We start from the raw sequence: 12,248 nt of genomic DNA, 5'->3' as shown, positions 1-12,248 counted from the left end.
GATGGTGCCAGGTTTCCTCCAGACGTGATGCTTGGCATTCAGGCCAAAGAGTTCAATCTTGGTTTCATCAGACCAGATAATCTAATTTCTCATGGTATGAGAGTCCTTTAGTTGCCTTTTGGCAAACTCCAAGCGGGCTGTCATGTGCCTTTTACTGAGGAGTGGCTTCCGTCTGGCCACTCTACCATAAAGGCCTGATTGATCGAGTGCTGCAGAGATGGTTATCCTTCTAGAAGGTTCTTCCATCTCCACAGATAAACTCTGGAGCTCTGACCAGAGTGACCATCGGGTTCTTGGTCTCCTCCCTGACCAAGACCCTTCTCCCCGATTGCTCAGTTTGGCCGGGCGGCCAGCTCTAGGAAGAGTCTTGATGGTTCCAAACTTCTTCCATTTAGGAATGATGGAGACCACTGTGTTCCTGGGGACCTTCAATGCTGCAGACATGTTTTGGTTCCCTTCCCCAGATCTGTGCCTCAACACGATCCTGTCTCGGGGGGCTACGTACAATTCCTTCCACCTCATGACTTGGTTTTTACTCTGACAACTGTGGCACCTTATATAGACAGGTGTGTGCCTTTCCAAATCATGTCCAATCAACTGAATTTACCACAGGTGGACTCCAATCAAGTTGTAGAAACATGTCAAGGATGATCAATGGAAACAGGGTGCACTGGAGCTCAATTTCAAGTCTCATAGCAAAGGGTCTGAATATTTATGTAAATAAGGTATTTCTGTTTTTAATACATTTGCTAAAATTTCTAAAAACCTGTTTTTGCTTTATCATTATGGGGTATTGTGTGTAGATTGATGAGAATATATATATATTTAAATCATTTTAGAATAAGGCTGTGACGTAACATGGAAAAAGTTGAGGGGTCTGAATACTTTCCGAAGGCACTGTATCTATGAAATATGTCAGTAATATATTAGTGTTGTCTTACCCAGAGTTCTTCTCTTTGAGCCAGTTAAGTAGCGCGTCCTTGTTGAAGGCTGCGGCGGCTGCCACGTTGCTGCTGGTCAGCTGGATGTTGGCGATGGTATCCGCCGACGACACCACCTCGATCAGCCCTGACCGGTCCCCAGTTGCTAGGCAACCATAAGGTACAATTCTGCACAGACACAAGGAAACATTTTGTTCCAATTAATCATCATAAACACCATTGAGGTGCATCCTATAATTTCCCCCCCGCTCTGTCTCGACACATGACCAGAATGTACGCATGATTACGCTCCAAAACACTACATCACAGCGGTTTCATTATCCTTACCATTATCATCCTCTCTGCAGAGCTCCCTCCCTCTCCTCTCCTCTCTGAACCCTTGTCCCTGTAACCTAAAGGCCTACCCCAAAGCTCAACTGTCAAAACAATCCCACACACTGCTCGGCTCCAGATGTGTGTGTCTGTTAGAGTATGAGAGCGAGCGCTAGTGTGTGGATTTGATTAGGATGAGAAGCAGGGTAGTGTGTGTGTGATGCTGGGGGTATGGATGTGGGGGGTTAGAGGTCAGGCTAGCTGGGGGTGATTTAGGGTCCCCCCCCAACACAGCTTCCTCTTCCCCACAGAGAGCAGGAACAAACAAGCCTGACTGACAGAGTCCGCCTGAGGAAACACACACACACACACACACACCTCTTATCATATTAATATACACACCTGAGGTCCAGATTGGCCTCCTTCCATAGCAGGTCCATCAACCTCAAGATCTGCAGTGTCAACATGTCTTGTCTCAGGTCTGGAGCGAGGTAGAGAGAAACACAATTACAGTCTTTCATTCATCCTTCCATCTTCTTTCACCTTCCATAATACACATCCCTCCATCTTGACCTCACTATTCTTCCCTCTCACTCTCCTCCACTCCCTCTCTCCCCCTGAACTAGTGATCTTACATTTCCTCTGTTAGAGCCACCTCCCTCCCTCAGCCCTCGTACCGTCTCCGTTCTTGAAGATGATTCCCAGGGTGTCTCCCCCCAGAAGCTTGTTGTTGTAGACGATCCACAGAGGCTTCATCTTCGAGTCCATGTACCGACACTTCTCCACACTGGCAAGGGGGAGGAGGGGAAAGAGCAGGGAGGGGCGAGACAAATGAAAAGAGAAGAACAAGAAAAAGAAAAAATGAGTCAAATCAAAGTCATCCAACCACATCCACTCCCAGATCACCCTCCCCTCTAACCTCTCCCCCCTGACCCTTACTTGATTCCAGAGAGCAGGACACTGGGGTTGAGAGGGGAGTGCAGGTCAGAGAGGGTCTCTGTGTAGCCACTCTGTCTCAGACAAGTCATCATGGCCTCTTTGGTGAGCATGGCCTCCTTGGTCTTACTGCGTGCGTTCTTGATGGTGCCCAGCTTGATCAGCTCGTTCACAGACTTCAGCTTGCTCAGAGCCTCCACCTAGATGGAGAGAGGGGGCGTAATGTTGTTACAATGTGATGTAATAATGAAATAATGATTCAATTATACCACGGATGTATGCTGTATTTATGCACTATAATGCAATTGCCTTCCAAATATGACAAGGATGCTACGCATGACAGCATGGTCTTCCCGAAACATCCCACAGTGTGGTAGCTAACTACAAAACAGGAAGGAGAGGGGGATGGACAGGAAGTGGGAGGAAGCTGCCAACAGTGCGGATGTCTGGGCTAATACAGTAGAGGTCAGAGGTTAGAGGTCAGGCTGCTGTCATCTGACTTCTTTATAAATAACCCCATTCTGAACTGACAGAGGAAACTATAGAATTAGAGGTGGTGACAGAAATAGATGTACTGTAGTGATTAACTCATGACTTAAGGTTGGAGTCAGGACGTGTGTGTTGGGGTCCTACCTGTTTCTTCAGGACCTCAATGTGAGGAATGCTGCCGCGACAGTAGGCCTCGAGGATGAGAGAGAACTGGACAGAGACGGCTGGCATGTGCATCTCTGACCTGCAGGGGGCAGCGCAGTCACCCTACAGTTACTCATACGTGGGGTTGGTTAACATACTTCACCTCACTGAAATTATACCATGAAAGAAATACAGCCTATATCTCTGGAAATGCATTTTTGTTCTTTTCACACATGCTCTCTCTTGCTTTTTCATGTACACAAGTCTCTCTCGCTCACCTGAGATGCCAGAAGAGGAAGTGTCCTATGTTGCGGTTGCACTGAGCTCTGTTCAACAGGAATCGGGTGAGCGCACAGTCATAGTAGGGTTCATAACGTAACACCTGGACCAGCTGGAGCAGGTACTGAGACAACTCCTCATCACTGGGGGGGAAGAGTGGAGAGAGGAATATGAAGTAGGAATAGGGGGAGAGGGGCAGTGAGTAAGTCATTACAACAGTAAGTGAACTAGGAATAGGTATGTGCGAGTACGTGTGGAGTACCTCATATCCCTCAGGCAGCCCACAGCGTACTCTCTGACATACTGGTCTGGATAGTTAAAGTCGAGCAGCTCCAGAGCGTCCCTGGGACTCAGCTTGGGCCAGATCTGCAGCAAGGCCTGGAGCTGAGAGAGAGAGAGATATAGAGATCATTCACTATGCTTTATAACCAATACAGGAGCACAGCAGATCTTTGAAGGGGACTGATGAGGGAAATAGTGGTATGGGCTAGGGGTCCATTTAGGATCAGACCATTGAGGCACACTCCGACAACATTTTTATCAGACTGGAATGAATAGAATAGTTATTGCAATTGAGAAGGAATTGATTGTGTTAAAAAACACTGTCAATACACAGGCTAGGTACATCTGGCACAGTATGAAAAGTTGCTCTGGATAAGAGTGTCTGCTAAATGACAATGTAAATGTATGAACCTGGGCCATGTCCTCATGTTTGCTCCACTTGACAGAGAGCAGCAGTTTGGGCAGTGACTGGGGGAAGTTCTCCATGCAGTCGTAGCGTAGTGTCCAGATGAGGTCCTTCTCATTCTCACACAGCTGGGAGAGAGGGTCCCTCTCCATGATCTCCTTCAGCTCAATGTGGAACTTCTTACCGCCTCGGCCCTGTGGGGAAACAGCAGTGGTGGTCAGTCACCACTAGGTGGCAGCAAATGGTAAGAAATCACACTATGTAAAGAGGAGTAGCACACTGCGCTAAAGGTAGAAGTTAAAATGTAATCAGAGAATACTGCAAGTAATCCTATCCCCCATTTGAGGAATAAAAATAGATCTGTACCTGCACGCAAGTTTGATTGCTTTATGGATCCACAAGAATCATTGTTAGGCAACACACAGAATAAGAGCTTGAAGCTTGAGACAGCAAGAAAACCTCCACCCTCCACCATACACCCCCCACCCCCTTGCAAGGGGCATGTTTTGGCAAGCCCCCTGCTTCACATAGTGTTACATAACCATCTGTGTCCTGTCCCACAGGGTCCTTATGAGGGTTGATGTATGTGTGTATGTATTACACAGTACCAGTCAAAAGTTTGGACACACCTACTCATTCAATGTTTTTTCTTTATTTAAACTATTTTCTACATTGTAGAATAATAGTGAAGACATTAAAACTATGAAATAAAATTTGGAATCATTCAGTAACCAAAAAAGTTGAAAAAAATCCAAATATATTTGAGATTCTTCAAAGTAGCCATCCTTTGCCTTGATGACAGCTTTGCACACTTTTGGCATTCTCTCAACCAGCTTCACCTGGAATGCTTTTCCAACAGTCTTGAAGGAGTTCCCACATGCTGAGCACTTGTTGGCTGCTTTCCCTTCACTCTGCGGTCCAACTCATCCCAAACCATCTCAATTGGGTTGAGGTCAGGTGATTGTGGAGGCCAGGTCATCTGAAGCAGCACTCCATCACTCTCCTTGATCAAATGGCCCGTACACAGCCTGGAGGTGTGTTGGGTCATTGTCCTGTTGAAAAACAAATGATAGTCCCACTAAGAGCAAATCAGATGGGATGGCGTATCACTGTAGAATGCTGTGGTAGCCATGCAGATTAAGTGTGCCTTGAATTCTAAATAAATCACAGACAGTGTCACAGGCAAAGCACCCCCACCTCCATGAGTCACGGTGGGAACCACAGATGCGGAGATCATCCGTTCACCTACTCTGCCTCACAAAGACACGGCGGTTGGAACCAGAAATCTCAAATTTGGACTCATCAGACCAAAGGAGAGATTTCCACCGGTCTAATGTCCATTGCTTGTGTTTCTTGGCCCAAGCAAGTCTCTTCTTCTTATTGGTGTCCTTTAGTAGTGGTTTCTTTGCAGCAATTTGTCCATGAAGGCCTGATTCACACAGTCTCCTCTGATGTTGAGACGTGTCTGTCACTTGAACTCTGAAGCATTTATTTGGGGGTAACTCTGGGTCTTCCTTTCCTGTGGCGGTCCTCATGAGAGCTAGTTTCATTATAGCGCTTGATAGTATTTGCGACTGCACTTGAAAAAACATTAAAAGTGCTTGACATTTTCCGTATTGACTGACCTTCATGTCTTAAAGTAATGGTGGACTGTTGTTTCTCTTTGTTTATTTGAGCTGTTCTTGCCATAATATGGACCTGGTCTTTTACCAAATATACCCCCCCATACCTTGTCACAACACAACTTATTGGCTGAAACGCATTAAGAAAGAAAGACATTCCACAAATGAACTTTTAACAAGGCACACTTGTTAATTGAAATGCATTCCATGTGACTACCCCATGAAGCTGGTTGAGAAAATGGCAAGAGTTTACAAAGCTGTCATCAAGGAAAAGGCTGGCTACTTTGAAGAATGTCAAATATAAATATAGTGTTTCACACTTTTTTGGTTGCTACATGATTCCATGTGTTATTTCATAGTTGATGTCTTCACTATTATTCTACAATGTAGAAAATAGTAAAATCAAAGAAAAACTCTTGAATGAGGGGATGTGTCCAAACTGACTGGTTCTATATGTATATATATGTATATATGTATGTATGTATGTATGTATGTATGTATGTATGTATGTATGTATGTATGTATGTATGTATGTATATATATACATATATATATACATATATATAAATAAATAAATAAATGTGTGTGTGTGTGTGTGTGTGTGTGTGTGTGTGTGTGTGTAACAGCAGGTCTGATCTTAGCCTCGGAGAGACACATTGTGGCATTGCACCATCCTGCCAACATCACCCTGGATCAGAATCAGGACTGACTGGGTTGCCCTGGAAACCAGTCACAGCAATTTCCTCCCTCCCCTCTGACACATTTGGTGTCTGTATTTCTGTCCTAGAAATGCGATGGAAGGAGTGCGTAGATGTTTAAGAGTGTTTGTGTGTGTTTGAGTGGTTGGAACTCACGACAGTACCATGGTCGAGCAATCGCTTGACCCAGCGATTTCTGCAGCTTTCTCCAGAATCTGCAGGAGTAGATCACACACATCCATATCAGTGGTAGAAATACTTCATAACTACAACCATGTTTGAATACGTCAGGGTGTGTGTGTCCTCACCTTGTCGAAGGGGGGGAATAGAATGGGGTGAGGGTTGTAGTCAGGGAGGTGGATGTGGAGTGCTGTAGAATTCTCAGTGTACGGGTTGGTCTGGATGGTTCCTATGGGGTTCAGCATCTCTTCAAGTTCATCTGGGGGACACAGACAAATTACTCATACACTAACATTTTGTGTATAAGTATGTAGGTGAGTTTCAGAAGTGTGTGTAGGTGTGAACATGTATAGGTTAATTAAAGTGTTTGTAAAGTGCATGAGGGTGTGTGTGTGTATAGGCTAATTAAAGTGTTTGTAAAGTGCATGAAGGTGTGTGTGTGTATAGGTAAATTAAAGTGTTTGTAAAGTGCATGAAGGTGTGTGTGTGTGTATAGGTAAATTAAAGTGTTTGTAAAGTGCATGAAGGTGTGTGTGTGTGTATAGGTTAATTAAAGTGTCTGTAAAGTGCATGAAGGTGTGTGTGTGTGTGTATAGGTTAATTAAAGTGTTTGTAAAGTGTATGAAGGTGTGTGTGTGTGTGTGTGTGTGTGTGTATAGGTTAATTAAAGTGTCTGTAAAGTGCATGAAGGTGTGTGTGTGTGTGTATAGGTTAATTAAAGTGTTTGTAAAGTGCATGAAGGTGTGTGTGTGTGTGTGTGTGTGTGTATAGGTTAATTAACGTGTTTGTAAAGTGCATGAGGGTGTGTGTGTGTATAGGTTAATTAAAGTGTTTGTAAAGTGCAAGAGGGTGTGTGTGTGTGTGTGTGTGTGTGTGTGTGTGTGTGTATAGGTTAATTAAAGTGTTTGTGAAGTGCATGAGGGCGTGTGTGTGTATAGGTTAATTAAAGTGTTTGTAAAGTGCAAGGGTGTGTGTGTGTGTGTGTGTGTGTGTGTGTGTGTGTGTGTGTATAGGTTCATTAAAGTGTTTGTGAAGTGCATGAGGGTGTGTGTGTGTATAGGTTAATTAAATTGTTTGCAAAGTGCATGAAGGTGTGTGTAGGTGTGTGTGTATAGGTTAATTAAAGTGTTTGTAAAGTGCATGAAGGTGTGTGTGTAGGTGTATAGGTTCATTAAAGTGTTTGTAAAGTGCATGAAGGAGTGTGTGTGTATGTGTGTGTGTGTGTGTGTGTGTGCTCACCAGGAAAGGAAGACCAGCTGTGAAGGATGATATCTCCAGTCTTCAGCTGTCCTTTATAGTCAAACACCATGGTGTTCACCCAGGCTACAGGGTAGTGCTGCAGAGAGACAGCGAGAGAGAGACCGAGAGAGAGAGAGGGGACAGAGATGCATATTAAATGTCTCTGTGTGTGTGTGAGTATGCCTGTGCTTTGTGTTTGACATACCACTTTGCCGGCTTTGCGGATGGTCTGGTACTTGTTGATGTGGGCGTTCTTGGTGGACTTCTGCTTCTTGACCTTGTCCATGACGGCATAGACGGCGAAGCAGAGGCGGGCCATGCGCGGCAGGTCACTCACAGTGATGTCGAACTCCAGCGTGAGGTTCCACACGTGTTCCGAGCGTCCACTGCTCTCGCTGCTCACCGCCGGCTTGCATAACAACTCTGTGCCGTGGAACAAGCCTGCACGCACCTGGACCTGGGGGGGCGACAAGGGGTTCACCATAACACGGTGAGCGTGAGAGCTAACAGTGTTCTACTGACTATGGGTTAGAAATACATCCTCGTGCAAACACCAAAGATGCAACAAAAATTCCAGGTTTGCAAGTTCACATCATCAGTGGTTACCTTGGCAGTCTCCTCAGCGTTCACCTTGCTGCCTTTGATTAGGACAATCTTAAACGGGGTGGACACCTCCCATACACACGTATTCACTTGCTACAAAGAGAGAACAGAAGAGTAACAGAGGAAAGAGAAGAAGAGGAACGAGGAAAGAGAAGAGAAGGAAAAGAGGGGGAGGAAAGGAGAGGAATAGATGGATGAGGAAAGAGAAGAGAAGGAGAGGAACAGAGGAAAGAGAAGGAGAGGAACAGAGGAAAGAGAAGGAGAGGAGGAGAGGAACAGAGGAAAGAGAAGGAGAGGACAGAGGAGGAGAGGACAGAGGAAAGAGAAGGAGAGGAACAGAGGAGGAGAGGACAGAGGAAAGAGAAGGAGAGGAACAGAGGAAAGAGAAGGAGAGGACAGAGGAAAGAGAAGGAGAGGACAGAGGAAAGAGAAGGAGAGGAACAGAGGGAAGAGAAGGAGAGGAACAGAGGGAAGAGGAACAGAGGGAAGAGGAACAGAGGAACAGAGGGAAGAGGAGAGGAACAGAGGGAAGAGGAGAGGAACAGAGGGAAGAGGAACAGAGGGAAGAGGAACAGAGGGAAGAGGAGAGGAACAGAGGGATGAGGAGAGGAACAGAGGGAAGAGGAGAGGAACAGAGGGAAGAGGAGAGGAACAGAGGGAAGAGGAGAGGAACAGAGGGGGAGGAGGAAAGAGCGAGGAGAGAAATATTTTCATGAGTACGCAAGGAGAACATCATTTACTGTAGGAATAACACACACACTGAAGGTTGGGCGAGTCAAACTGTTGTCAAGCAGAGTAGATTTACGAGGGTCAGCACAGCAGGAAAAATACTCCACATGACTAGCCCTCAGTTACAGCCCACAAACACGAATAAGCAGCACACCTTCCTGCTGTCCACTAGCTCTGTGTGTGTGTGTGTGTGTGTGTGTGTGTGTGTGTGTGTGTGTGTGTGTGTGTGTGTGTGTGTGTGTGTGTGTAAAGAACATTTTGTTTTTGTAAGTGTAAACGAGTGCGTTTTTTGAATGCAAAAAATGTGTACTGTATGTCAGTGTTTGTGCATTTAGGTCAGTGTCTATGTGACAGAGGAGTGCATGTACATTTTTGTAATGTCTGATTACAGTACACCACCACAAGAACAGCCTGTCCTTCTCTCAACCTCTCCTCACTACCTAGAACAAAGCTCTACTGGAGAGCTGCTGGGTAAACAGGCTTGTTGTGCTTGAAGCCCTACTCACTTCTCCTTCTGTCAAGCGTCCAACTACCACAAGACATCACTGTTTGACCGCCATCTTTCTTCTTTTCAGATCAGTGCAGATGCAGTCTTGTTGATGTTGACATTTAGTTGTGATGATTGACATTTGAAGTGCTAATGATTGTCATGTGTGTCATTTACTGTTAGATGTCACCTGTCACCGTGGGACGTAGTCGTCATGGTACTGTGCAATTAAGCCCTAATGAGCAATTCAACTGCACCTGACCTTTAGGACCAGGCGAAACGTCATAAAAGACTCACTAACACATACCTGCACCTATACGCACGCACACACACGCGCACACACACACACACGACACAGAGAAAGAGTGTAACTGACCGAGGGTCCCCTCCTCTTGGGGGGCAGGGGTAAGGGGGGGTTGGCACTCTTTCGGTTGACTACAGCTCCGATGGCCGAGATCTCCTTCTCGAACATGGCCTGGACTGTGCTGACCTGGACCAGGGTCAGGTGGGGACACTCCTTAGCCTGGAGACAAGCTTTGATGTACTGGGACAGAGAAGAGAGGAGTTAATACAGAGTATTTATGCCGTCTGTATCCAAATGTACATTTTAGGGTTGAGTGCCTTGCTAGATTTTCACCTAGTCGGCTCGGGGAATTGGAACCAGAAACCTTTCGGTTACTGGCCCAACGCTCTTGACCGCTAGGCTACCTGCCACCTCTTACTAATGTGAATGGCGCGCACACACAAACACCACACACCCAAACAGAGAGACATCACACAAGTCCATATGTTCTGAGGAGAGGACGGAAGAGGGAGAGTACACACACTGAGGGATGAGAGGTCAAAGAGAGGAAATCAGACAGATGGAAGGTAACCCCATCTCCTGTATAGACATGACCAATGGAGATCAGATGGTTCCTGGTTCTAAACACTTTTCCGTGAACGAGAATAAATGGGTCCGGACCCATTTCTGCAGGGCGTAATGGTCAGAGTCTGTTTCATCACACGCACACACACACAGAAACACACACACACTCATACACATATGGATTCAGTCATACACATCTACCAGGTTTGAGAGTAACAGTAATGTGTTCGAGGAAGACAGTGTTATTAATGAGGCGTTATTAGGACATCAGTCAAATGACTGTTTCTGGATCACTGAGTCTTGTTTATGGCTAAACACAAGGAGTTCTCCTTCAAGTTTTCGTTTCGGTATTCCACTTATGGAATACTTCCCCAGCGGCTTCGCCCCCAGCGGCTTCGTCCCCAGCGTCTTCGTCAGAAGCCTTTATAACACTACCCCGGCCATGGTTGAGCAGCGTCTTCGTCCCCAGCGTCTTCGCCCCCAGCGTCTTCTTCAGAAGCCTTTATAACACTACCCTGGCCATGGTTGAGCAGCGTCTTCGCCCCCAGCGTCTTCGCCCCAGCGTCCCCGTCCCCAGCGTCTCATCCCCAGCGTCAGAAGCCTTTCGTCAGAAGTAACACTACCCCGGCCATGGTTGAGCAGCGTCTTCGTCCCCAGCGTCTTCGTCAGAAGCCTTTATAACACTACCCCGGCCATGGTTGAGCAGCGTCTTCGTCCCCAGCGTCTTCGTCCCCAGCGTCTTCGTCAGAAGCCTTTATAACACTACCCGGCCATGGTTGAGCAGCGTCTTCGTCCCCAGCGTCTTCGTCAGAAGCCTTTATAACACTACCCCGGCCATGGTTGAGCAGCGTCTTCGTCCCCAGCGTCTTCGTCAGAAGCCTTTATAACACTACCCCGGCCATGGTTGAGCAGCGTCTTCGTCCCCAGCGTCTTCGTCAGAAGCCTTTATAACACTACCCCGGCCATGGTTGAGCAGCGTCTTCGTCTCCAGCGTCTTCGTCCCCAGCGTCTTCGTCAGAAGCCTTTATAACACTACCCCGGCCATGGTTGAGCAGCGTCTGAGCCATTCTAACAGCTCTTCTCGCTTTTCATCAGAAAGCTTACCTCGACACAACTGCATTTTCCAGAACTAGCTAAACTGTCCACAGATGTGAGCTTACAATTTGCTTGCCAGGCTCTATTCTCAGGACTGTGCGGTGGTGACAATTTTCCTTTTCCTTCACCATAGAGGAAAAGGACTATTATATACAATTATTCACTAGCTAGCGTCTGTGGTTTTACTTCGACAAGAAACGTTTTTACTACCGACACCAAGCTATCTTTTGTAACCTGTTGTTTCAGAAACAGTATCCGGACATTACGAGTGCCAGCGTCAGGGATAACCCACTAAATCACTAGCTGTCGGACTAGCCTACCACGCTAGTTTTTTTCTAAGCTATGGCGACAAAAACATCTCCCTCCCCAAACGAGGTGAAGCTCCTGGGGAAACAAGATATCGGCCAAAGACACCCACTCTGTGTGCTCCGCTTACCTTATCCTCCCCTGGCTCCTGTCCACACTGTGCCCTCTTCACTGTGAAGAGCCTCCGTCGCAGGCTAGCACGCCAAGCTAGCCTGAGTCAACAGGACCCTAACATGGGAGCCGGCGACTCACCAGAGGCAATGGATATCCCCACGTGAAAACGTGGCAGCTAGTGCTAGCAGGGGAGACCAGCTCGACGCCATTGTCCCGCTGTTGGAGGACTCCAACAACCACCTTGACGTCTCCTTGCCGGGCTTCCTGATTAGAGGCGATAACTCCTTTCAGAATTGGATGGAAACGAAGACTCCTTCATCGCCTCAGGCCAGGCCACCAAGCCTCCTGCCGGGGAATCCGAAACAGGGCAAGCAGGCGGGGAGCCATCAACACTGGAACTCGATGTGGACCTGCAGAACGTGTGCAAACACGCTGCTAATAAACTGGTGATTCCCTCTCCCAATGCAGTAGCAGAGACCACCACATCCAGCTACGAGGTTAAGAGGCTACCCAAACGG

The 12,248-nt window shown here is 46.8% G+C and overlaps 1 protein-coding gene across 6 annotated transcripts in view; it reads right to left on the bottom strand.

The window, feature by feature from the left end:
* The window catches only part of LOC135553111 (phosphatidylinositol 4,5-bisphosphate 3-kinase catalytic subunit beta isoform-like), a 105,930-nt gene that overhangs the window by 4,906 nt on the left and 88,776 nt on the right, over positions 1-12,248 (bottom strand). For all 6 annotated transcript variants that reach the window (XM_064985218.1, XM_064985215.1, XM_064985216.1 and 3 more), the window contains 14 exons: positions 9,724-9,891; positions 8,135-8,224; positions 7,734-7,985; positions 7,529-7,625; positions 6,418-6,548; positions 6,274-6,324; positions 3,795-3,983; positions 3,364-3,485; positions 3,101-3,244; positions 2,823-2,922; positions 2,193-2,389; positions 1,931-2,040; positions 1,656-1,734; positions 942-1,109 (listed from right to left, as the gene is read on the bottom strand). In XM_064985218.1, the coding sequence (XP_064841290.1) occupies positions 942-1,109; positions 1,656-1,734; positions 1,931-2,040; positions 2,193-2,389; positions 2,823-2,922; positions 3,101-3,244; positions 3,364-3,485; positions 3,795-3,983; positions 6,274-6,324; positions 6,418-6,548; positions 7,529-7,625; positions 7,734-7,985; positions 8,135-8,224; positions 9,724-9,891 (1,898 nt within the window). The remainder of the gene's footprint in view (positions 1-941; positions 1,110-1,655; positions 1,735-1,930; positions 2,041-2,192; positions 2,390-2,822; positions 2,923-3,100; positions 3,245-3,363; positions 3,486-3,794; positions 3,984-6,273; positions 6,325-6,417; positions 6,549-7,528; positions 7,626-7,733; positions 7,986-8,134; positions 8,225-9,723; positions 9,892-12,248) is intronic.

Source organism: Oncorhynchus masou, chromosome 13 (genome assembly GCF_036934945.1).
Source record: "Oncorhynchus masou masou isolate Uvic2021 chromosome 13, UVic_Omas_1.1, whole genome shotgun sequence".
Lineage (NCBI taxonomy): Eukaryota > Metazoa > Chordata > Actinopteri > Salmoniformes > Salmonidae > Oncorhynchus > Oncorhynchus masou.
This window is presented reverse-complemented; position numbering and strand designations above follow the sequence as displayed.